Consider the following 25554-nt stretch of genomic DNA (forward strand, 5'->3'; position numbering starts at 1 on the left):
ATCTTCTGACGTTGTACCGGACAACGATTTTATCGGTTCTAGAATATGGTAGTTTTTGTTTCCAGTCGGCAGCTAAAACGCACATCATCAAGCTGGAACGGATCCAGTATCGTTGTCTTCGTATCGCGTTAGGATGCATGCACTCGACTCATACTATGAGTCTCGAAGTGCTGGCAGGCATGTTGCCATTATCCGTCCGTTTTTCAGAGTTATCTCTGAGGCTCCTCACCCGTTGCGAAGTAATGAACCCACTGGTGATCGAAAACTTTGAGAAGCTTCTGGAGCTAAATCCTCAAACATGTTTTATGTCTTATTGTACTACCTATATTTAACACAGGATGTCAGCCCTTCAAGAAATATTCCCAATCGTGTAATCTTCTCCGATTTCGGCAATTCAGTGAATTTTGATTTATCTATGACGCAGGAAATCCGCGGAATTCCAGAGCATCATCGTCCTATGATTGCTCCGTCATTATACGCTGCAAAGTTTGGCCATGTTGATTCTGCAAGAACGTTTTTCACAGATGGATCTCTAATAGAGGAGTCCGCTGGTTTTGGTGTATTTAATGAATTTCATAGCGCCTTCTCGTATTTACTCTTGAAAATACGAGAACTGCTTAGTACTTTATCCGTGCGCTCTTTCATCATCACCTTTGCGTGGGTCCCTTCGCATTGCTCAATTTTGGGCAATGAGAAGGCGGATTCACTTGCGAAGGTGGGCGCTATGGAAGGCGACATTTATGATCGACAAATCGCCTATAGTGAATTTTTCTCTATTTATCGTCAGCAGTCGCTCGTTAGCTGGCAACATCAATGGAGTGAAGGGAGCTTGGGACGATGGCTACATTCAATTATCCCTAAGGTGTCGAAGTTTGCATGGTTCAAAGGGTTGGACTTAAGTCGAGACTTCATACGCGTGATGTCTCGTCTCATGTCCAATCACTATTGTCTAAACGCTCACTTGTTCCGTGTGGGGTTGGGAGACAGCAATCTCTGTGAATGTGGACAAGGTTACCAGGACGCTGATCACATCCTTTGGTCTTGTGTGGAGTATCGTGGAGTCAGATCACATTTTTATGATTCCCTTCGGGCTCGAGGTAGACAACCTAATGTTCCAGTTCGGGATATTTTGGCTAGACGCGATCTGGAGTTTATGAAACTCATATATGTTTACTTTAAGGATATTAGATTGTAAGTTTGATTAACCTTGTGTTTAGTTTGTATTTTGTACGTGTGGGTTTTTTTTTTTTCAATGTTTGTTTTCAAGATGAATAGAAATAATTTCATGCTTTACGATTAATTAAATAGTTGTATCGTAAACCACATTTCAAACCTCCTTCTTCCCTTTTCCCATCCAAAAAATTGTAAATCTCCACTAACCTCGAGACAACCGCGAGTACTCGGTCCAGTTCCTTTAACTTTAAATTTAAGACAGTAATAATGTATAACGCAAAGGATAACTCGGCTCTGTAAAGTTTATTCGATTGAGCCTGTACAAATAAAGTAATTATAAAAAAAACTCTTTCGACTAAAGTGTAATGAAGAAAATCCGTCAAACACTTCCAAAAACGTTTTTTGATACAAAACAGTGTCAAAATCTAGAGAAAATTCATGAAGTCCCCTGGCCCTGGGTAGTAAACTCGAATTAATCAATTCTTTATTCTTCTTCTTCTTCTTTCTCGATGCTCATTGTATTTTGACACATGAGCCTAGGGAGGGCACAGCTGTATAACCATAGAGGTAACTCTAAGACCAGAAGGTCCCGAAATAACGTGCTCAACTTTTTGGCTCAGCTCTGGTACTCTCTTCGGTCCCAAGCTAATCGATTCACCCCTCGAAACATAGGAAAATCCACTAACCCCTCATTTTATCTGTCAAACTTTCATAGCGAATCAAAACAAACATTGTGTAGTACTAGAATTTCGACTAGAATGGGGCACGTTAATCGATTTGCTTGGGACGAATAGGCTAGTCAAGTAGTGAGCCAATTTAAAATCGTTAGTTTCGTATTGATTGTTGGTATAACCACAGACAAACAGACGTAACTCTTCATTGTGTATCTTCGTTCACGCATTTAACGGTTGATTTGAATATTATCAGTTCCGCGAACTACTCGCCGCAGCGCTGGCATCGGATCACTTTGACGTTTCTATACATTCTATAGATCTTTTATGCAATATTGTTTGCGAGTTAGCGAACAAGCTTGTTTTCCGCGAGAAGCCTGAAAGATGTCGCTACTGAGGTCCTATGTTTTGAGATACTATGTTTTCAAGAAAAACTTTTTCAAAGAGTTACGTCTGTTTGTCTGTGGTATAACGCTGTATTGCCAGCGAGTTTTGTTTATAGTCGCATCGACTTCACTAACAGTTTGCTCAGAGACTTAGCACATTTACCTGTTATTACAGTTTGTTTTGTATGATTTATATACCTAGATTTGTTTGTTTATCTCTCGTAGGAAGGCTACTACATTACTAGGAGTGTTGGATTATTTGTATTGAAAATTTGATAAATATTGCAGTAATTATCTAATTCGTATCTACTTCTGGTCTGTGCATACTTTGCACAAAAGAAAATAATATGTTCCGCATTTTCAACAACGTCGCAACTTTCGCATATACAATCAGTCTGGATTCTCATATTGAACAGCCAATAACTAGAATAGTCATGACCGGCCAAGAGACGATTTAGAGTACGAGTTTCAAAATTATTGAGCTGTGTTTTGTAATACCAGGGCTTAACCGGAATCGTATTCTGGAACTGAAAATATTTACAGCCTTTTCCGCTTACTGCTGCATATTCAAGGTACCACTGTTGAGCATCGTTATCCTCCAAGCGATGGAAATAGTTTTCAACGTCATGATTAAACATTTTGTTGTTTTATTTTTTAATTTTTTATTATTATTATAGTCCATCTGACTTGATAGTCTCAATGAAACACTTAAATCTAAATGTAGTAACTCATTAAAAATTAAAAATTGGCCAACAGCAAACGATGACGAAACATCGAGGCATTGATGTCAAAGTCAAATAGGTCAGAGGCTTCGTTGAATTGATGAATCATGGCGACAAAGGAACTGTTTGCAGCATAGTTGGTTGCATGTACTACTTCATGTAGCAAGGTTCTCGGACGGAGTGTTCGGGCAGGAGCATACAGATTAATTTTGGCCAGTAACTCAGGAACATCATATTCTGCGAGTAAAACTTTAGCAACGAAGACGACCTGCGATATGTTTCGTCGCTTAGCAAGAGTATCCAAAACCAGTAAACGACAGTGGTCAATTCAGCGGGTCACTCCATGGAAGATAGCGCAGTGCGTATCTGACGAATTTGCGTTGAACAGCTTCGAATCGTCCACTCCATACAGCTTGGTAGGGATTCCAGACTACACTCGCGAATTCCAGTAGTGAGCGTACCAATGAACAGTAAAGGGCTTTAAAACACAGAGGATCACGAAATTCCTTAGATATCTTGAACATGAATCCAAGCTGTCGATTAGCTTTGTCGAACGTGGTTGAGAAGTGGCGAGTGTATGTGAGCTTTTCATCCAACATGACACCGAGGTCTTTAACGTGATCGACACGTTAAACTGCAGTTCCAGCAACGTTATAATCAAACAAAATGGCAGTCCTAGTTCGACGGAAACTAATTACGCAGCACTTTGAGACGCACAGGACCATAAAATTACGTTCACACCAATCATTAAAGATTTCAAGAAGGTTTTGTAGTTCTAAACAGTCGGCATAGCCTCGAACGACTAGATAAATCTTCAAGTCATCGGCAAAAAACAATTAACCTCCACGTAGTAGAATAAACGTTACATCGTTCACAAATAAAGAGAAGAGCATTGGTCCCAAAGTGCTACCCTGTGGAACTCCTGATCTGTTCGAGAAACAGTACGATGAGTAGTTTCCAATGCATACAGTAACTTCACGTTGCACGAGGTACGATCTAAGCCAACTGCAGAAGGAAACAGAACATCCAATTTTTTCAAGCTTTGCTAGCAGAACGTCGTGCACAACTCTATCAAACGCAGCTTTAAGATCAGTGTAGATGGCATCCACTTGAAGTTTCTTGCATACATTTTCCATACAGAACGACGTAAAGTTGACGAGATTAGTTTCCACGGAGCGGCCAGGAAAGAAACCATGTTGACATGTACTTATGTAATGCTTGCAGGAAGCAAACAATCTCTCATTTATCAGCGACTCAAACACCTTAGATTCAACCCCAAGCGAGGTAATCCCACGGTAGTTTTCCACATTGCGTTTGTCTCCTTTCTTGAAAACAGGGAACATAGTAGACCGTTTCCATAGTGCGGGAAATTTCTGTTGACGAAGTGACAGGTTGAAGAGCAAGGACAACGGAGCAGCTAAGATATCGGAGCATTTTTTTAGGACTGCAGATGGAATAACACTCGGACCTGGTGAAAATGATGATTTGGTTTTACTCATCACAGAGAGAACCATTTGTATATCTACGGCAAAAACATCCATGTTTACGACGTCGGTTGGCACATCACGGACGGCTCGCTCAATTTCTGCTTGCGATGGGGAGTCATTCGAGAAGACGCTTAAGAAGTGCCTAGCAAATAGGCTGCATTTGTCCTCAGTTGTCAATGCTACGTCATTGTCGAGAAACATTTTTGACGGCAGTCCAGTTTCCTTCCTCTTAGTATTCACAAACGACCAGAATCCCTTGGGGTGGCATTGCAGATTATGTTGAGTACGAATTACATACCTCTTGTAAAGAAGCCTGTTGTAGTGGCGATAATCATTGCTGGCAATTGAAAAATTTCGCTTGGTAAGGGTACATCGTCGATGAGTGAGAGCACGGAGAGCTCTAGATCGCACTCGTTTCAGGTTGCGGAGAGTAGCGTTAGACCAAGGCGGATTTCTTGGAGGTTGGCACTTCGGTACTGAAGCACAAACACAGTCGCGCAAAAGGCTATTATAGCGAGCGGCTGCTGTATCGATATCAAGGTCATTCAACACGTTCCAGTTGATCGGGGACAAGGAACGTCTCAGCAAACGGAAATCGGTCTTCCGGAAATTGAGCCGAGTGGTAGTCATGGTTTCATCAAAACGAATTTGAGATCCGTTCGCGATAGATATATCCAAAGCAGGGTGGAAATTGTCAAGAGGAACGATGACATCAGGCGCTTCAACGACGACACAGTCCAGAAGTGCACTTTCGCTAACAAAAACCAAGTCAAGAAAACGAGACTGGAAATTGGGAACAAGGTTTATCTGGCTCAGTCTATGAAAAGCCGTGCCGTCAACAAGCAAGCGGCTGGCAGGAGTAGTTGAAGATGCAATCGGATCTGGAAACGCATAACCCTGGCCTGAGGGTGACCAGCTAAGCCCAGGCTGATTAAAATCACCAAGCAGAAGAAGCACATCCGTTATATCAGCCATTAACGATGCAAATTCTGTAGCATCCAGATGAAGCTACATTGTGGTGCAGTCATGTCGACGTTCAGGGGGAATATACACCGCTCCAAAGAGGATGTCCCGCGAAGTGAGGCTGACCTTAACCCAAACCGCTTCAATTGTAGTAAATAGTTCGTTGAAGATTACGCAGGAGGCGAATTCGTTGGAAACAGCGATGAGCACACCACCACCGCGAGTATGAATGCTGTTGGATGAATTACGGTCTAATCTGTAGACAGTAAAAGAGTCACCAAACAGTTGCACTGAATTGATCCTCCCATCGAGCCAAGTTTCCGTGAATACATAAACGTCATATTCCTCTTCAAGTGCAGCCAGATAAACATCGTCCAATTTAGTCATGAGCCCCCTGGTGTTCTGATAGTAGACACGTAAACCGCTAGAGGGTTCGGTGCGAGCCGTGTCAATGATAACTTGTCCAGGATCCGCACGAGAGAACGGTGAACTATCAGGCAGCGAAAGATCACCTGACGTAGAAAGGCTCGAAGTGGTGGCCATAGTATGCAGATAGTATGCTGTTCTGGTTGCTCCAAAGCTGCTTTTGCTAACTGGTCCGCAATCTCGTTCCCATGAGTTCCAGCATGTCCGGGAATCCACTGCAAACTGGTGTGTGTTTCAGCTGCCATTGTTAGTAGTTTCTCAACGATCTCATCCCGAAGACGATTCTCAATATTCAGCTTGATGAATACCTGATTTTGAATCGATCATGATAACTGCATTTGAAAGTCCAGAGCGTTGAATAAATTGAAGAGCAACATAAACAGCCTCCAGCTCAGCAGACATGATGCATACATAATTCTCCAATTTCGCAGATGTCAAAATTTTCGGAATTTTTAAATCTTAATCTTGCACATTTCCTAAGTCCTAAATGCATAAAATTTATTCCGTGTGCACTTTGCTATGTTTAAAATTCAAACTCCTAGAAGTTAATGTTGGTTCCTAGGTCTGAGATTTCACTGATAATGAAATAATCAGAATATAAAAAAAAAGCTAGTTACAAAATTGATGGAATTACCTAACTCTGAGCATTTTATTAATTTGAGATGCTTAAATTTATGACATACGGACGTTATGCGATTTCATTACAAAAAGCATGAACAAAGGATCATTGTTTGTTCAAATTCAGTCAGCTTTTAAGGCTCCCCCAATCAAGCTCCAATGTTTTTGCAATGGAATAAGTACACTGAAGTCTTGTTTTACACGGTTTTTTTTTACACGGTTTTTTTTTACACGGTTTTTTTTACACGGTTTTTTTTACACGGTTTTCCACGATTTACACGGTACTTTTTTAACGATTTCTCGACAACGATACAACCTATCGACTTGATTTCAATTATAAATTATCCGTTTCAAGCTATTTGTAATCGAATGGCATACTTAAAAAAAAATCACAATTTTTGGTGTAAATACAGAAATTTTTAAAATATGTCTATATGGACCATATCATGCTTTAATTACAAATGGCATCAAAATCCGATTTTTTAAAAACATTTAAGCATGCGAAAAATCAAAATCTCGTAGGTTTTTTTTACACGGTTTTTTTTTTACACGGACCGTATCCCCCGTGTAAAAAAAGACCTGAGTGTATAATCAAATAAATTGCTTCACCATTAAAATAAAAGCAAGGCTCAATGCCATATTATTGTTCACAGAAAAAATGTATCCAAAACAAGCATTTTTCGCGAATTTTTATTTAACCGTAGTTTAGCAAAATAAAAATAAATGCAACAGGCCCCCTCCTAGGCTCCCTCCAGATAAATTTTCTAGCTACGCCAATGCACAGCAGTTATGTATGCATACGAGTGGAGTAGAAATATTTTGGCGACATAAAACTTGAAAAATGAGCTTCTCCTTAAACAGACTCATAATTTATGGGCAGGGACCAATTTATCCCTATCTTCCATATGGGTTTGTAAATTTCAGGATTTCAACAAAATGTTAAGTTCTGAATATCAGAAAACAATACGAGATCTTGATAAATGTGATCAGTGCTGCAAAATCTCGACAACTAACGGCGATATTCAAAATTCTGCTTTGGTCACTCATTTGAGCTAACAGTCATCGTCAAAGCAACCCATGTCTATAATTATTGTCAGTTGAAATTCTATCAGTGACGAACATGTCCAGATTTGTTTATTAGTTAAATTTGAATTGAAAATAAATTGAGCAAAACAATTACATAGAGCCGTTAAAGTGAACAAGCATATGCTTGGATATCAATAATTTGAAAAAAATAATAAGATTTTGACAAAGGTTTTTTTGAAGATCAGGTCTGTCAGTGACTTTGTGAAAAACTATTTTGCCAATATTGCGCAAAAATCTGTCAGTGACAATGAAGAACCTCAGCACTGCTCTTAACTTTTTCGCACAGACTTTGAAAATATATTTTTTACACTTGAAAAATAGTTTTTTGGGCCATAGAATCCTATAACATTTTATACAGATCAGACATTTGGGTCTGGAGAAATGGCTAAAATAAAATGAACTTGGCAAACTATTTCCTATACGCAACAGGGCCTTTGTCATCGCGAGGTAAATCAATCTGTATTCTCATATAATTTATTGTATAGAATTACAATGAAATACGACGAAAGACGCTCACGAAAACAGAATAAAACTTAAATTAACCTTAATGTACTAAACTAATGCGAAAACAACACTGCGTACACATATCCTGAGGTGAACCCCTCAACCATCTATTTATGAGCGTCCAATACTCCACTCACCCCAATTCAGTAAGCATAGGTAGTGGCATTGTTCGGACAATCTTCCGGTTCGACACAATTGTTATCCGGATCCAAAACGTAGCCTTCCCGGCAGAAGCATCCCCTCACACATTTTTCGATACATTGAACCGGTTCCTCCTGTTCAAGCGTATCACACGACTCAGGGCACGCCGATCCACATATCTGGAACACCTTATGGTCACCACAGCAATCTGAAGAACGATCGAGAAAAAAAAGTAACTTGTTTCTTAAACCATACGTTTGCAACGCAAAGTTTTCAAATTCTTACGTGGCCTGCCGAAAGTGGTGGCAAATAGTGCCACCGACAAAATAGCAACTACTATGAAACGCATTCTACGAGATGCTCAGCGTTCGATTTACAATTGGTACAACACGTCGATAGCAATTATTTGTAACTGATTACCGATTCATGTCCGGGCTGTCTTATATAAAGAGTAAAGCACGCACCTCAGCAGCCATTGCGTAATGTTTACATATGAATCATTGTGCCAAACATAATTGATTGAAATGACGAATTGTTTACTGGATTGGAACATGCTCTAGGATACACTGAAAACATGATAATACATCACATTAAAATTGCTTGGTATTTTAGAAACATTTTCATTGGAAAGGCCTTGTAGATTCAATAATACCACATCTTAATATTGTATCAAATGTCTTTGAATCATAAAAACTACGTTCTAGATGTGTTATAATCAAGCAAAGGTGTTTCATTTGTAACGCACTTTCATTTAAAGTGTCCACCATCCTAAACATATTTACGAATACGTATCTCAATCAGATGCTGGTGATAAGATTGCATAGAGAACGATTTGTAACTGGTATGCAATGGAACCAAAACTGGTTCAAACTCAAAATAGCGCTAGATTAAATGGAAGGTAAACTGATGATGACGGAAAACGTAAACATCGTGCAATTTTTGATGTTTATAACGAACAGTTTATGAATAACAAATGCTCCCGCTGAAAAACCGATCTAATCACATTTTGATTGGAATATCTACATCATACGACTTACAAAGCTTATTCATAACTTTGATAACTTTTCCATATTTCAGGAAAAAGAAAAAAAATAACATACAGCTTCATTTGACCACACTGGGAATTTACAGATAAGAGAGAATAATAAGATAAACTTGTTTACGGCTTTGCTTCACAGAAACAAAGGCAGGTAGACGGAAAAATATAAATTTAGATCGGCACATAAAATCTTTCCGGTGTTTTTGAGTAATAAGGTAAATATATCGAATTTTGGGTCTACTAAGCACAACCCACCCTTTGCCTCTGTTTTATCGAGTGATTTTTTTAAAAACATATAATGTTTTCGCTGCAAATGACTTCTAAATTTATTTACCTTTCCGTACGTACCGTAAGATTTGATAAAGAGAAACAAATTGGTGAGATATTGATTGTTAAAAATCTGACACTGCTTCTTAACCCCAAACTCAGCCTACGGATTCTAAATTAGGCTCAACAGGTTATAACACATTGAAACGTCTTTCAAACGCCATTGAATTCACTTCAGCCTATCGGATTAAGATAAAAATAGATTCGGTGGTAGCGCTTCTTTTGTTTTTCAGAATAATTGGTGCAAACATTCATATCACGCGTTCTCATTGACTTCGTTGGGTAGCTTTAGAACTAAAGTATCGTACCGAATACATAATTGACATGTTAACTCTAAAATCATGGAATTATTCGATGTTTTCTGCTCGATAGACCCAAAATGGGCGATTATGCCGAAGTATTTCTTTACCCTACTTGGCAGGAGCAACGCATCAGTTTTTTAACAACTTGCTTATTATTTAAAGGCCTAAAATACAGGGTGCGTGACGAATTTTTGCTGTAAATTTCAAATAGTAATTTCTCATGCTTGTGCATCATGATTTAGATACATTTGGCAGCACTGGATAGCTTATACTGTTAGGTGTAAGATTTAAACAAACAATGTTGAGTAAACGTAAAGATGTCGAAACAAGAGAGCAATCTGTCAGCCGTTGTCGCTTTGTTGCGCGCCGGAGTATGCATGAAAGAAATAATTCGGTCGGTAAATGTGTCTGAAAGAACAGTGTATAATATTAAAAAAAGGCTTGGGAAAGTGATAAGACGGAGCACCTGCTCATACTGCTAATAAAGCACAGAAATGGCTTACGGAAAATATTTCGTAAATTTGGGAGGAAGAAATTTGGCCCCCAAGCAGTCCCGATATCAATCCGTTGGATTATTTTGTATAGGGCGTCCTCCAACGGGATACCAATAGAACCCCTCACACCACATTTAAGTCGCTAAAAGCTAAAATCAAGGCAGTGATTTTTTTTTTTTTTTTTTTTTCCTTTGGTTTGTTTTTTCCGTCGATCTTGTTTTCCGTGCTGAGCACCAATGCTACCGACGTGCCAGGAAGGCAGCTCCCACACCTGGACCCTACCTATCGACCCATCAACTCATGAACCGGGGACCAACGGCTTTACTTCCCATCCGAAGGAAGGCGTGATCAGAGATGTTATGCCTCAGAACATCCCAGCGGCGCCGACTGGGATTGAACCCAGGCCTGCTGGGGTGAGAGGTAATCACGCTTACCACTACACCACCGGCGCCGTTCAAGGCAGTGATGACATCTATGGATAGAAACATTTTAAAACGTGCATACTGCAGTTTCCGGAAGCGTCTAACTACAGTCGTCGAAAGGGAAGGCAATTTTTTTGAATAAATTTACTTACAACTTCCATATGTTGCGAAAGAAAATAAATCGCACAAAATTCATTGCTAGAATAACTAACTGGTGTATTTTTTTCTCAAATATGCCATTTACTGCAAAAATTCGTCACGCACCATGTAGTAGAAAACGGTGATACACATATTATGATACTAAGGGGGAAGTGACTAAGCACACGGGATATACTACAATAGATCAAATTACTGGTCGCAGTTGTGTTAAAAGGGTGTCCCACATCAAATTGCATCACGGAAAAAAAAACGCTGCAGAAAATTACCCATTGGGTATTTCCTCTTGAAAATTTGGGTAGAAGTAATTTAGAATGTATTGTTAACACTGTATTTTTATCGCTGTCAGTTTTTCGAAAGTTGAATAAAATGGCGTCACCCGAAAAACAACGCCGGGAATTCATTTTGCGCAAGCACCTGGAAAATCCTCAACTCTCTCATCGGGACATCGGAAAACAACTCGAAATCGTGCAGTCAACGGTGAGGCGTGTGATTAAACGTTACTACGAAACTCTGAGCATCGAATGGAAGGAGGAATGCGGTTAGAACGGATTTTCTATTAGTGATCAGGATAACAAGCGTGTCGTGAAAGCGTTTAAGCGGAATCTCAATGCTTCGGTCAGGGATGTGGCCAAAAAGTTGAATCTGTCCAAGTCTTTTGTTCAGAGAGCCAAGGACCAGGAGGGCCTGCATACGTACAAAGTGCAGAAGGCTCCAAATCGTGACGAACGGCAAAATACGATGGGAAAGTCACGGGTCCGGAAACTGTACACGTCAGTAGCCTCATTGTCTCATAATGGATGATGAGACTTACGTCAATGCGGACTTCTGGCAGCTTCCGGGGCTACTATTTCACCGCTCAGCATAAGTTTGATGTTCCGGAGGAAGTAAGAAAGCAGGCAAACGGAATGCACCGTTCGTGACTACCGGGACTGTAAACGGGGAGATCTACCTCAAGGAGTGTCTACAGAAGCGTCTGCTTCCTCTGTTGAAGCAACACGAGGGTCCTACGATCTGCTGGCCGGATCTAGCTTCGTGGCACTATTCAAATGTTGTCCTGGAGTGGTACTTTCAAGATTCCATGATGGCGGCATCCGGTTAGAAAAAACTGGGAAATACGGTCAAATACCCAACAATAGAGTATCTTTGGAATCGGGAGCAAGTGTAGGGACCGTAATCGATGTCTGGCGCCATTTTGAAATTGAAGATGGTGGCTTCCGGTTACAAAAAATACTGCTAAATACCCCTCAGAAAGAAAAACTGAAAAATACAATCAAATACCCCTCAATATGAATATTTTTGGAACCGGGGAGACGATTAGGGACTGGAAATCTATTTCTGACTCCATTTTGATATCCAAGATGGTGGTTTCCAATTAGAGAAAAACTGTGATACACTGCCAAATACCCCACGATATGAGAATTTTTGAAATCTGGGTGACGTGTAGGGACCAGAAATCATCTATGTCTAACGCCACTTTGAAATCCAAGATGTCCGCTTCTGGTTACAGAAAAATCTGAGAAATACTGTAAAGCAATCCACAATATGGGTATTTTTGGTATCGGCGTGACGTGTAGAGACCGGAAATCCATGCAACCCCGATTCCAAAAATACTTATACTGTATTTGATATTTGACAGCATTTTTCAGGCTTCAAACATGGCTTCCCAGTCTCTACACGTAAGCACAAAACCAAGAATACTCATATTGAGGAGAATTTCACAGAATTTTCCAGTTTTTCTGTAACCGGAAGCGGCTACCTTGGATTTACGGTCCCTACACGTCACTCAGATTTCAAAATATTTATATTGTGGGGTATTTGACAGTGTATTACAGTTTTTCTCTAGCCAGAAGCCGCCATCTTGGATTTCAAAATGGCATCAAACATGGATTTCCGGTCCCTTCACGTCAACCTGATTCCAAAAATACTCATATTGTTGGGTATATGACAGTATTTCCCAATTTCCCAGAATCGCAAAAAAACGCGATGTTTATGATGACGATTACGATGAAATCCTTGTTATTTGGGATTTACTTCGTTAAGATGCTACGATACCTCACGCTTTTTCTCTCTTCTTTCGATGTGTCGGTGAATTGATTATCATTGATACTGTAGTGGTGTGAGTGTACATCATGCACTACCACAACTACCGTAAACATAGCTGCTAGAGTTCGTTATTATTTCATTTTCATCTTCATTTTGCAGCGTTTGGTGGGGCAATGCGAGCGCAAGTCAATCCAAAGCCGAGGATAAAGGACGGGTAATGGCTGAATAGTCTATGCGGACCACTTGAACGCCATGGGAAAAAGAAGGGATTGAAGAGGCCGGTTATTGGGGGGTTTTGAGGAAATGATAGTGATGCTAAATGTAATGTCACTGAAGTTATCCAGTACCATACCATCCAGCATGTACTACTTTGTAGGACAGAAAGCTATCCAGTACCATACCATCCAGAATGCATCATAAATCAACTATTGCATACTTCACGGCGTAAATGGAGCAATTGTGCTAAATTAACTTTTAAATCAAAATTTACAACCATTAATGATATTACATATAATTTATCCATGTATGGTGGGAAAACCAGTGACAAACCATTCCAGTTCTTCACCTAGAATATTCTAGAATATCTAAACAAGACATTTAAACATTTAGACATCATGGCTAATTGTTTTGAAATTGTTTGATTGATTTTTTTACTTCAAAGAGGAGTTCTGCAAAGAAATTTGAATTTTTTTCTACAAATACTTGCTGGATGGGAATACTGAGTCAAATATAATTAAAGTGATTTATTCAGAGTATTCAGTAATATCTTAAGAAGACATTTGCATACTTAAACATCATGGCTAATTGTTTTGAAATAGTTTGATTGATTTTTTTACTTCAAAGAGGAGTTTTTCAAAGAAATTTGAAAATTTTTCTACAAATACTTGCTGGATGGGAATACTCCAACAACCCCGAAAAACACCTGCAACGCCGAAAGGTTGAGTGCCCGCAAGAGAAAATTACTAGCACCGACACCAGCTCCTCCAGCTAAATTGACGCCATCATCAGCTCTTACAACGCCGAAAAACACCACAGAGATTACGCATGACGACCTGAACAGGGTACAATCGCAGTGGAAGAGAACGGCAAATTGTACAAGTACACCTCGGACTTCAAAAATAAATGTTAAAAAAAGGGCCAAACGTCTTTTTGTCAAGAATTTTCATGATATTGATCCAAGCGATCAGTACAAAAGGATGCACCAACATAACATGAGTGGAAGGCGGCTTTATATTGGTCATGTACAATACGAGGGCAGAGTACTTAACCTAGACATCAAAGATATCTGCAGTTTGCTTCATGGACAAAAACTTTACGACTCATTGGTGGAATGGGTGCTTATTCAAATGTTTGCCGAAAATCCCAAATACTACATCGTAGATTCGATACTCACCAATATTTTATTCGAAAGTGAATGTAACGATTGGACTCTGGAAAGATTGGCATTGCTAGAAAGCTACATCAGTACACTGACAAACCATGTGCATCAAATTTTGATAATGCCTCTATGCGATGGTCGGCATTATTACCTTATATCATTGGATATAAATGGCAAAAAATCGACCGTTCTCGATTCACTGCGCAGAGCATCATCCAAAACTGCGAAACAGTTTGTTAACCGACTACTGGATGTAGTAGCGCTTTTGAAAACTGGTGGATTTGGCGATACAGAAGAGTGGCAGGCTTATGATATTCCCTGCACACAACAAAACGACGATCATAGCTGCGGAGTATTTCTTCTGACTTTTGCGGGGAAACTCAAGTCAGGAGTGTCATCATATACGGACCCAGTGAACGAAAAATTGCGAAACAATGCAGCATTCAAAAAATATGCATGATTTGTGGGCACTTGATAATTAGGAATGATGAAAAATCCGTACAGTGCGCCAAATGTAAGTTTGAAAGTAACGAGCCAGACGGGCTACGTTCAAAAACCCCTAACCCCTGGTCAAGCCACGGAGGTCGTCTGGGGTGGGCTTCATCCGCCTCTTTTATGGGTTAGCTCACCTTTTAATTCTCAGGGTCGGCCACCGACCTCGGGAGGACTCAGAACCAACCGATCACTTACCTTACACATCAACAACTAACCACCGAACGGACTACAAAACCCTCATCTGCCGAACAGGCTGGCTCTTTCGAAAAAGGGAATACTAATCAATAGAGGGAGAATTTGATTTCAAATGTTTATTTGAGCCGTTCTGTATAACCGTTGCAGCGCTGGGTCTCGTTGGTGGTGGGAGTCGGAAGGATGGATGGGTGATGAAACGTACCTTTCGCAGGGTTAGCCGAATAGTGCTGGCGGGCTTCGACGGGTGATACAAGCGGCGACGGCGGCGGTACTTTCAGCAGCGGCGGCCGCAGGGATGCTACGGCGGAGATGTGTGCCGTCCGTATTTTTGCCACGTGGGTTCCACGTACAGTGGAGTCGGTCGAATCCGCTCTGAGACCGTTAACGGTAGGTCCCCAGCGGAGGTGGTCGGGTTACGGTTAATCTGCCTACACGCTAGGAAACGGCGTGGCGTGCAGCAGAACGGGCGCGTGAGTATCGGTGGATCTTCTGCTATGACACCGTATAGCGTGGTGTATAGTAGACCTCACAATTGCGGACACGACGATCCAATAACTCACGATTTAGCTCCTCGGAGCGTCACTTGCACCAAATCGACCGAACTTTAATCACTTTTTGTGAGGAATTTGTATATATAGACTTAATTGTTTCCTGGTCCCGACAAGAGTGGTCGAGGCCTTGCCAATCCACTCCTATCCAAGCCATCCATCTCCTATTCCTTTTCTCTTCCATCCCATCCTCTTCTTATCACTCCCGGATCCAGTGCTGATGTGATGACTCCAATTCCCTTTTTGATCCGCATTACTCCAACAACGGTTTTATACCACTTCATCTCTGACGGTGGCTCCATAGTAGAATTTATTTTGAATTTATTTTAACAATACTAGGTATCATATTTATGTTTTTATATTTATGTTTTACTCACAGTGTTCTATTATTTACAAGAACCAGCCCAAAAGGAAAAGTTTTAATTAAAATCAAAATTCAAGAATACTTAATAAACAAAATGTAACTATAAATTCGGACAGATGACGGTTTATTGTTCCGGATTCTGTGAATCGGTAACAAGTTGCACATTGAAAGACGTTGTCAGCTTTACGCAAGCGATATGTGCGTAGTGTGCGAAGAAGGATGTCATTGAAACTATTGAAAAAATATCATCAAAGAGTGAACGTTTATCAACCAACCGACAATCACCAACCACAAAGAAAAAATTAAAAAGAAATAGGTTACTTAGGTTACAGGTATTGGTACTTACTTCATTTGGATATAGACTAGTCCCACTGAGAATGCAAATTTAAATCACAGCAAAATCAAGAAAGACACAAACTGTTCGGTAAGATATCAATAATCAGTCAAATCAAATGTAAGTAACTTCTATATCCTCCATCCTAGGCGCTCGTTAGAGAGAAAGTCGCTTCCACACATCATGGCAGACATAAAATACTGGAGGAACTTTCCAAAACCTCACTCAGTGCCGTAAGTGCCAGCCCAAGAAACAATTCAGTAACCATTTAGCATCCACTCTGATTTATGATGGTTTTATAACGGAAATGAACAATCCATTTAGTTTAAATATGGCATTTCAAAGTGTAATACATTCCTGCTTAGTAATTCAGCTTTTTGCTGTTTTAAAAACCTTTTATAGTCTGGCAAGAAAGTCAGAAACTGTCTTGTTTTAAAAATAAATTTAAAACAGTAATCAATCCCTCCTTAAAACTGTTCTGTAATTCAAGCATAAACGTCATTAGCAATTGTTTATTAATGTCATGATAAAATACTTTATAAACGTGTTCTATCATTATAAAAGCAACCACTAAACAATTAGGTCTTGCATTAGAGAAAAAAAGCATTTATTGTTGCTTTTTAGCCTTTTTAAAAACATCACTAACTCACCAATTACTTTGTTTACAAATTGAGCTTAAAAGATGGTTCCTCATAGTTAATAAATGCCAAATTTATGACAAGGAAATCTGGAAGGATAGACGAAGTAGGATGAAAAATTCAAGTCGATTTCAGCAAAATTTTCTTCTCTAGAAGAACCAGCACACCATCACCGACTGACCATCTGGCAAAGAAGAGTAAAGTGAGCGGGGCTCTCGAATTCATAAAACATTGTCGAAAGATTAAAAACATACCAGCCTTCTCCAGATCTTGCGAATAGATGACACTCGAAATAACATCCGACAGCAAACCACTGAAATTGTTAGTTAGCGGAGATTAGGTGGTTTCCGATCCATAGCAGCGATTTTATTCGGCGAAAGAATCAACTCTTCGCAAATTTCATTCAAGCGTACATCCCTGCATCGTTGGATGGTGCACTTCTATAACCATCCGGAAGAAGAGGATCTTTTTCGGGATCGATTACGCTTCCAGCTGTTCGAAATCCGAAATGTTGCAATAAACAAACTATCTGAGTAACTGCTCCCAATCCATCGGGAGAAAACCGCCTGAAAGAACACTGGATCCCACAGCGCAACTAAATATCGAAAGATAAACAAACTTTGACGTTTAACTTTTTGCAGCCAACTTTGCCTCCATAAATGCTGCCATAAATCTGAACGGGTTAGGATCAAGCGAAATGGCTTTAGATAAATACAATTCAGCCTGCAAATGTTCTTCATAAAAGCCATTTTAAAACCTTATTAATTTGTTAAGGAATTCTTGACAGCAAAACAACTTTTTCACAAATGACCCTTGAAAATCAACTTTTATGCCACCGCCATGTTATAATTAGTTTGCTTGTTTTTTACAAGCTTCGATTTTCAATCTATATTTCCTTAGATATAACTAGATGTTGGTAAATTTAGCAATGAGCGAACATTTAAATGCGAAAATAATAAAAAAAATCTCGGCCAAGCTCGATCTGAAGAATATATTTTATTTTTCAATGTTAAATAATTAGTGAAATCGACGTTTTACGAGGGTGGACCTAATTTTTTCGATGTTTTCACGTAAATTTTACATAAAATTTAATATGGCACTTGAAACTAGCCCACTTAATGAGAACTATTGTAATAAATTTGGATAGTCAACAAGATTTTTATACCATCAGTTTCTATTTTAATTATTTTGATAAGATCGGATTCATAAATCCTTTTCTATCTTGATTGATGCTTTCGTAGTGGATTCAGCATGCGGCTAGGGGAAATGGCTCTGAAAGGGTTTTTATTGTTGCTAAATAGCTTTTATTGTAGCTTTCAAATGGTTCTCAATGCGTTCGTCATACAACTTTTTGCAGTAAATCAATCTTGAAGAGCTTCGAGAATACACCCTTCAGAACCTTCTCCAGGGTGGGCCAACTAGACATATTCTAGTCTTAATGAGGTTTTGGTGGATGCATTAATGACAAAATAGCCTTGACCAGGGTTTTATGAATGTTGTTTTGTAGTTGCTTTGTAGTATTTCATAAAACTTGAAATGTTACTTGGGAGGGATGGGGTCACGGAACTAAAAATTGCTACATGCCAGCTAAATGCATGAATTGTGGTGATTCCTCTCACGCAAAGGACGACTGTCCTGTGAAGGAAGATCCTAAGAAATTTAAATGTTCAAATTGTGGTGAAAACCACAAATCCAGTTTTTGGGAATGTAAGACTCGCAAAGCGATCCTACAATCTCGTTCTAACCGTCAGGTAGGAAACGCTCCACGTTTCCGAACAGGTACAGGGGGAGGGATTCTCTGCTGTTAACAACGGTCAGCAAGGAACAAATTCTACATTCGTACCCGTAGGTACAAATATCACCCCTGCTTCAAATGTTTCATCTGTACCTACTACCCTCGCTGCTAACAAAGTTCAACAAGTTAATGGAGCTACCTATGCTGCGATTGCAGCGGGTAGAAATCAAAATACTAACCAAAGTAATTCTAACGGAAATTTTGACAATTTTGACTTAGGAAGCATTAATGTCCCTAAAATGGATTTTTTACAGAGTTCATTAATTGACATGATTTCTGATATGCTTAAATCTAACTCCATGTTTGATGCTATTCAAACTGAAGTAAAATTTGCTAATAATATTGTCATGACTTTAAAATTCAGTAATGGCCTTTAAAGCATTAAACATTTTAAATTGGAATGCTCGATCTCAAAAAGATAATGAAGACGAGCTATTTAACTTTTTGAGAGTTCATAACGTGCATATTGCCGTTATAACTGAAACGTTCCTTAAACCTGACCATAAGGTTAAGAAGGACGCAAATTACTTGATTTATAGAAATGATCGTCTTGATGGACCCTGTGGTGGCGTTGCCATCATTATTCATAGACGAATCAAACATAAAATTCTTTCTTCATTTGAAACCAAAGTTTTTGAAACTTTGGGAGTTTCTGTTGAAACAAAATTTGGACAACTTACGTTTATAGCTGCCTATTTGCCATTCCAATGCGTAGGCCAGCAAAAGAATTTTCTCAAGGGTGACCTCCAGAAACTTACCCGTCATAGGTCTAAATTCTTAATTATTGGTGATTTTAATGCAAAACATCGCTCATGGAATAATGCTCAAAGCAATTCCTATGGTAATGTTCTGTTTGATGATTGTTCTGCAGGTTATTACACTATTCAATATCCAAACAGCCCAACATGCTTTTCTTCTGCAAGAAATCCCTCAACTATTGATTTGGTCTTAACTGATTCATGTCAACTTTGTAGCCAATTGGTTACCCATGCTGACTTCGGTTCTGATCACCTTCCAGTAACTTTTGAAATATCCCAAGAAATAATTTGTAATCCCAACAGCTCTACTTTCAATTACCATAGAGCTGATTGGGAGCAATATCGAACATTTATGGAATATAACTTCGATCCAAACATTCCTTTGCAAACCAAAGATGAAATTAATTATGCTCTTGAATCTCTGACTACTTCTATAGTTGAAGCAAGAGCTGCCTCAGTACCAAAATGCGAGGTTAAATTCGATTCAATTATAATAGACGACGATCTTCAGCTCTTGATCCGTCTTAAAAATGTCCGTAGGAGACAATATCAAAGAACACGCGATCCTGCCATGAAAGTTATTTGGCGGGATTTACAAAAACAAATTAAAAAGCGATTCTCTGCCCTGAGGAACAAAACTTTTGAAAATAATGTTTCTAAATTAGACCTGAGTTCCAAACCCTTTTGGAAACTCACAAAAATTTTGAAAAAACCTCAAGAGCCTATTCCAGCGCTTAAAGAAGGTGGTAAAATTTTGATCACAAATTTGGAAGAAGCTCAGAAACTTGCTAAGCAATTTGAGAGTTCCCATAATTTCATTTTGGGTCTTACTAGTCCTATTGAGAATCAGGTTGCTCGGGATTTTCTGAATATTTTCTCTCGGGAAAATATTTTTGATGATTCCTGGGGGACTGATTTGGACGAAGTAAGGTCTATAACTAAAAAGTTTCAAAATATGAAAGCTCCAGGTGATGATGGAATTTTCTACACCCTCATCAAAAAAAACTCCCAGAGAGTACCTTGTCTTTCTTGGTAAAATTATTTAACAGATGTTTCCATTTGGCATACTTTCCTGATAAATGGAAAAATGCAAAAGTTGTTCCAATTTTGAAGCCGGATAAAAATCCAGCTGAAGCTTCTAGCTACCGCCCAATAAGTTTGCTTTCTTCAATAAGTAAACTTTTTGAAAAGATAATTTTGAATAGAATGATGCTTCACATCAATACGAACTCAATTTTTGCAGATGAGCAGTTTGGATTTCGCCATGGGCATTCAACTACTCATCAACTCTTAAGAGTTACCAATTTAATTCGTTCAAACAAATCTGAAGGCCACTCAACTGGAGTTGCTCTTCTAGACATAGAAAAAGCATTTGACAGTGTTTGGCATGAAGGTTTGATTGCTAAATTGAAAAAGTTTAATTTTCCACTTTACATTATGAAATTAGTTCAAAATTATTTAACTGACAGAACTCTGCAGGTAAATCTAATATACTACCTGTTAGAGCAGAAGTTCCTCAGGGTAGCATTCTTGGGCCTATATTGTATAACATTTTCACTTCGGACCTCCCTGGTTTGCCTCAGGGTTGCCACAAATCTTTGTTCGCTGATGACACAGGCATTTCCGCTAAAGGAAGAAGTCTTCGTGTTATTTGCAGCAGACTGCAGAAAAGTTTAGATATTTTCTCTTCCTACTTACAAAAATGCAAGATTTCTCCCAACGCTTCCAAAACTCAACTTATAATATTTCCACATAAGCCTAGAGCTTCCTTTTTGAAACCTAGTAGTAGTCACATAGTCACTATGAACGGAGTTCCTATTTCCTGGTCAAACCAAGTGAAATATCTTGGACTAATACTTGACCAAAAATTTACTTTTAAAGATCACATTGAGGGCATTCAAGCCAAATGTAATAAATATATAAAATGTTTGTATCCTCTTATAAACAGGAAATCCAAACGTTGCCTGACGAATAAACTTCTAATATTTAAACAAGTTTTTAGACCGGCCATGCTTTACGCTGTGCCAATATGGTCTTGTTGTTTCACTACCAGGAAAAAAGCACTTCAAAGGATTCAGAACAAAATTCTGAAGATGATTTTGAAGTTGCCTCCCTGGTACAGTACTACCGAAGTACATAGAATTTCGAATGTTGAGACTTTAGCACAAATGTCCAACAAAATAATTAATAATTTCCGGCAAAAATCGTTGCAATCCTCAATTGCAACGATTAATTCCCTTTATACTTAGATAAGATTTAGTTTTAGTTTTTAGTTTTAAGATATCAATTGTTATACTGACATGTAGGTTTAAAAAACCTGTTTAAAATACTGAATTGCCAAGACAGGAACAATGTAAAAACACTTAGATATATATCATAACAGTTAGGGCTGGTAGGTTTCTTTAGTAACTGGAGCACCTAGGTTAAAAATGAAATGTAATTTATTTTGAATTTGGAACAAATAAAGAGTTAAAAAAAAATGGCAGACATAAACTCCGATGCCCCACCATGATTGAACCGGATTTGATTAGTGGTATTCTGTGACAGTGCCAACACTGCATTTCAAGCAGCTCCTGATCAGTATATTCACTTCTATGCCTCCTATATCTTCGCCCAGAATAGACCATGATAAACACGATACAAAGAACGTACCAAAATTTAAGATGATTTCACCCAACTAGGTCCTATACTGCGGGAAGCCAAAAGTAAGTAAGTTTCTTTGAAGAACTCCTCTTTGAAGTAAAAAAAATCAATCAAACAATTTCAAAACAATTAGCCATGATGTTGAAGTATGCAAATGTCATCTTAAGATATTACTGAATACTCTGAATAAATCACTTTAATTATATTTGACTCAGTATTCCCATCCAGCAAGTATTTGTAGAAAAAATTTCAAATTTCTTTGAAGAACTCCTCTTTGAAGTAAAAAAATCAATCAAACAATTTCAAAACAATTAGCCATGATGTCTAAATGTTTAAATGTCTTGTTTAGATATTCTAGAATATTCTAGGTGAAGAACTGGAATGGTTTGTCACTGGTTTTCCCACCATACATGGATAAATTATATGTAATATCATTAATGGTTGTAAATTTTGATTTAAAAGTTAATTTAGCACAATTGCTCCATTTACGCCGTGAAGTATGCAATAGTTGATTTATGGTGCATTCTGGATGGTATGGTACTGGATGGCTTCATGTACTACAAATTAGTACATGCTGTATGGTATGGTACTGGATAACTTCAATGACATTTGAATCCGAATGGTTTTATAGTTGCATTTATGGAGTATTTTGTCGTGACATCAATAAAAAAAAATGCCGAGCAGGTTTATGATTGATTTATTGTGCAGTTTAATAAAAGGATTGAATGCTGCATTAAATTTATTTTTGAAACCAGACATTTTTTGACTTAAACGTCATACAATGTCTGTGGTCATACTTTCAAAGGTTTTTAAATCAGTATAAAGCTGAACTACTAATCGAGAATATTTTGCACTTTTAATGAAAACTAAAAAGTTTGCTTGTAGCCATTACAAAATCACACTAAATCAGAGTGAAACAATTGTTAAATTGTTACGTGTCAAACGTAAGCAGTTTCAAAGCCTTGTTAAAAATTCCTTCGAATTTTCTACCTGGAGTTGAAGGACCATCTCCAGCCTCCCAACCAATAGATGGTGACGCATTACCTCTGACTGTTTTTATGTTGGCCCGAAAACACCGAGCTCTCTCTGCACCGGTCTTGGGTCGTTTTGGAGAACCATCTGCCTGATGATCCTTCGCGCGCTTCCGGGAATTACGCATGTATTTTGCAGCCATATGTTGAGACATAGAACTGATTATCACTGTTGTACGATTTCAGAACAATCGCTTCTTTTACTTCCAAGAAGTATTTGTAGAACGCGGGTTCGTAATCACACAAGCACTCCTGAGTAATATCGAGTTTAGATTAACATACGAAATCCCTCCTTTATGTTCTGCACAAAACATACTTTCTAAGCCCCACCTGTAACAGTATTTTCCACCGTTTTTATGAATGGCTTTAAAATGTCTTAACTGCGCAGAATTTGATACCTTCACGGTGCAGCGATTCCTGTTTTATCTAAATACTCTCTTGATTAAATACCTTTTACACGCATAGGAACCTAATCTTCAAACCGAAAAACATCAAGTTTATTACCTCAAAGTTATCACCTCCCCCCAGAAACACGCCACCTCAATTCCGAGCCGGAAACATCAAACATTTATCGATTGTTTCTCGCATTCATTTCTAATCATTTTTTTCAAATTTCTTCCATTCTGTCATTTCCGGTCCCGCAAAACAGGCTGATAATTACGAGCACGATCACCCGAACAACTCCCCAGCCAGCCGGCACCCATCTCCGGGCGGACGTGGCGCAGGACCCAAAAGTAACTCACCTGGTGGTGGGGCAGCAGCGGGCGTAAGTCCACCGAAACGATCGAAAAAGCAAAGCACGAAACACCGGGCGGAACACGACAAACAACATTCGACGGCAGCCAAACCCGGTGACCCTGGTAACAACGCGTCATCGATACTTGCCGGGGGCGTGGGTGGCGTCACCGCAGACAGGGTAAGACTATTAACGCGGCCATCACTGCAGGTAGTGTGTTGTGCAAGGAAGCGACGCGAAACTATTTATAAGCATATCGATTCCAATCGCAATAATGGGTGCCCTTTTCGTCTGTATTTCGCCGGGAAATGGATCAAAGTACGAAAGTTTCTTTGATTAATTGCAACAAATTAAGTTGAAACAGTATAAACGTATAGTTATTTGTCATTACAAGCATTTATCTGAAGTATAACTTAAATTGGCAACTATATAATCCTTACCCTATAAGAATCGTTACGCATTGCAGTGAATTGTCGAAATCGCTCACACCCACTCTGTTTCTCTATTTTTAGAACGTAACCCCGCTACCCGGCTTCCAGCAAGCATTCGGTTCAACGGAAATTGGAAAATTTTCCGAAGCGTTTTTCAACAGCAACAGCCCCGGCCCAAACGAGCTCCATCCCGACGGACAGCTGCCGCCAAACCATCACCACCATCACCCGCATCCGCATCAGCACCCGCATCAAATGATGATGATGGACTCGCTGACGGCGTGCGAGTCCGACGTGGACACCCTCAGCCCGCAACCGTGGGAACCGACGGGACCGGGGGATCCCTACGAGGCCCGGCCGAGCACGGCCACGGCATTTAACCTGCAAATTGGCACAAGCTTCCATCCGTCTTACTACGAATCTTCGCCCTACTCGTCGTCGGATCACGCGGTGGATTCACCCTTGGGTAACTACTTTCGGGAGATGACTTGCAACGAGTATGTGAACTAGGCCGGGCGTCCGAAGGAGAAATAAAAAAAAGGAAGGCAGTGGGGATGGTGCTTTATAGGCGTAATTGAGTGATTGGTTAAAGGGGTGGGGGTGTACACGCTCACTTGAAAGTACACATTAATGAGTAAAATTTTTATGGGTAACAGATTGTCACTAAATGGATAAAAAAATTACCACCTAATAAGTTAAGCCAATTTATGTACAAAATGGAAGAAATTTTACTCATTGATGGGTACTTTCAAGTTAGTGTGTATGGCATTTAAGGTGACGCTTTATTTGGAAGATCACAAATTGCGATGCATTGCATATTAGAGTAGTTCAAATTATCAATTTGCTCCACCTAGTTCAATAGACTTCAAATCAGGTCCTGGCAGTTCTCCCAAAATTTGAGCTCATTACGATGCGAACTCAAACTGCACTGACGCTTTGAAGTTTAATGAGAATTAGTAGAATTAGTTGAATTAGTAGAAAAGTGAAGTTTTTATTCTCATCGTTCTAGCCCTTCGCTGTGATGAACTGCGGAGAAGTGTGCTACCTGTACTAATGTGAAATTTTTATCAGCTGCAACTTTGCTCAATACCACATTTGGATTGAGCGTCATGATAATAAGTTAATAATTAATTAGGAAGATGATATTCTTCTGACATGGATGCTCCATAAAGTGCCCAGCAGGCAACATTGATGTGCTTGGTGCGAAGAATAGGCTAAAAACCCAGGCTACTATGCCATAAGTGC

The 25554-nt window shown here is 39.2% G+C and overlaps 1 protein-coding gene across 1 annotated transcript in view; it reads left to right on the plus strand.

Moving 5' to 3' along the window:
• Nucleotides 1–25262, plus strand: part of LOC135711723 (uncharacterized) — a 75600-nt gene extending 50338 nt beyond the window's left edge. The window contains exons 2-3 of the mRNA XM_065234691.1: nucleotides 23792–24058; nucleotides 24391–25262. Of these exons, the coding sequence (XP_065090763.1) occupies nucleotides 23792–24058; nucleotides 24391–24819 (696 nt within the window). The 3' untranslated portion in view covers nucleotides 24820–25262. The remainder of the gene's footprint in view (nucleotides 1–23791; nucleotides 24059–24390) is intronic.
• Nucleotides 25263–25554: the final 292 nt, after the last annotated feature.

The sequence above is a fragment of the Ochlerotatus camptorhynchus genome, unplaced genomic scaffold (assembly GCF_037179485.1).
Source record: "Ochlerotatus camptorhynchus isolate MF236.1 unplaced genomic scaffold, CSIRO-AGI_Acam_v1.1 ptg000434l, whole genome shotgun sequence".
Classification (NCBI taxonomy): Eukaryota; Metazoa; Arthropoda; class Insecta; order Diptera; family Culicidae; genus Ochlerotatus; species Ochlerotatus camptorhynchus.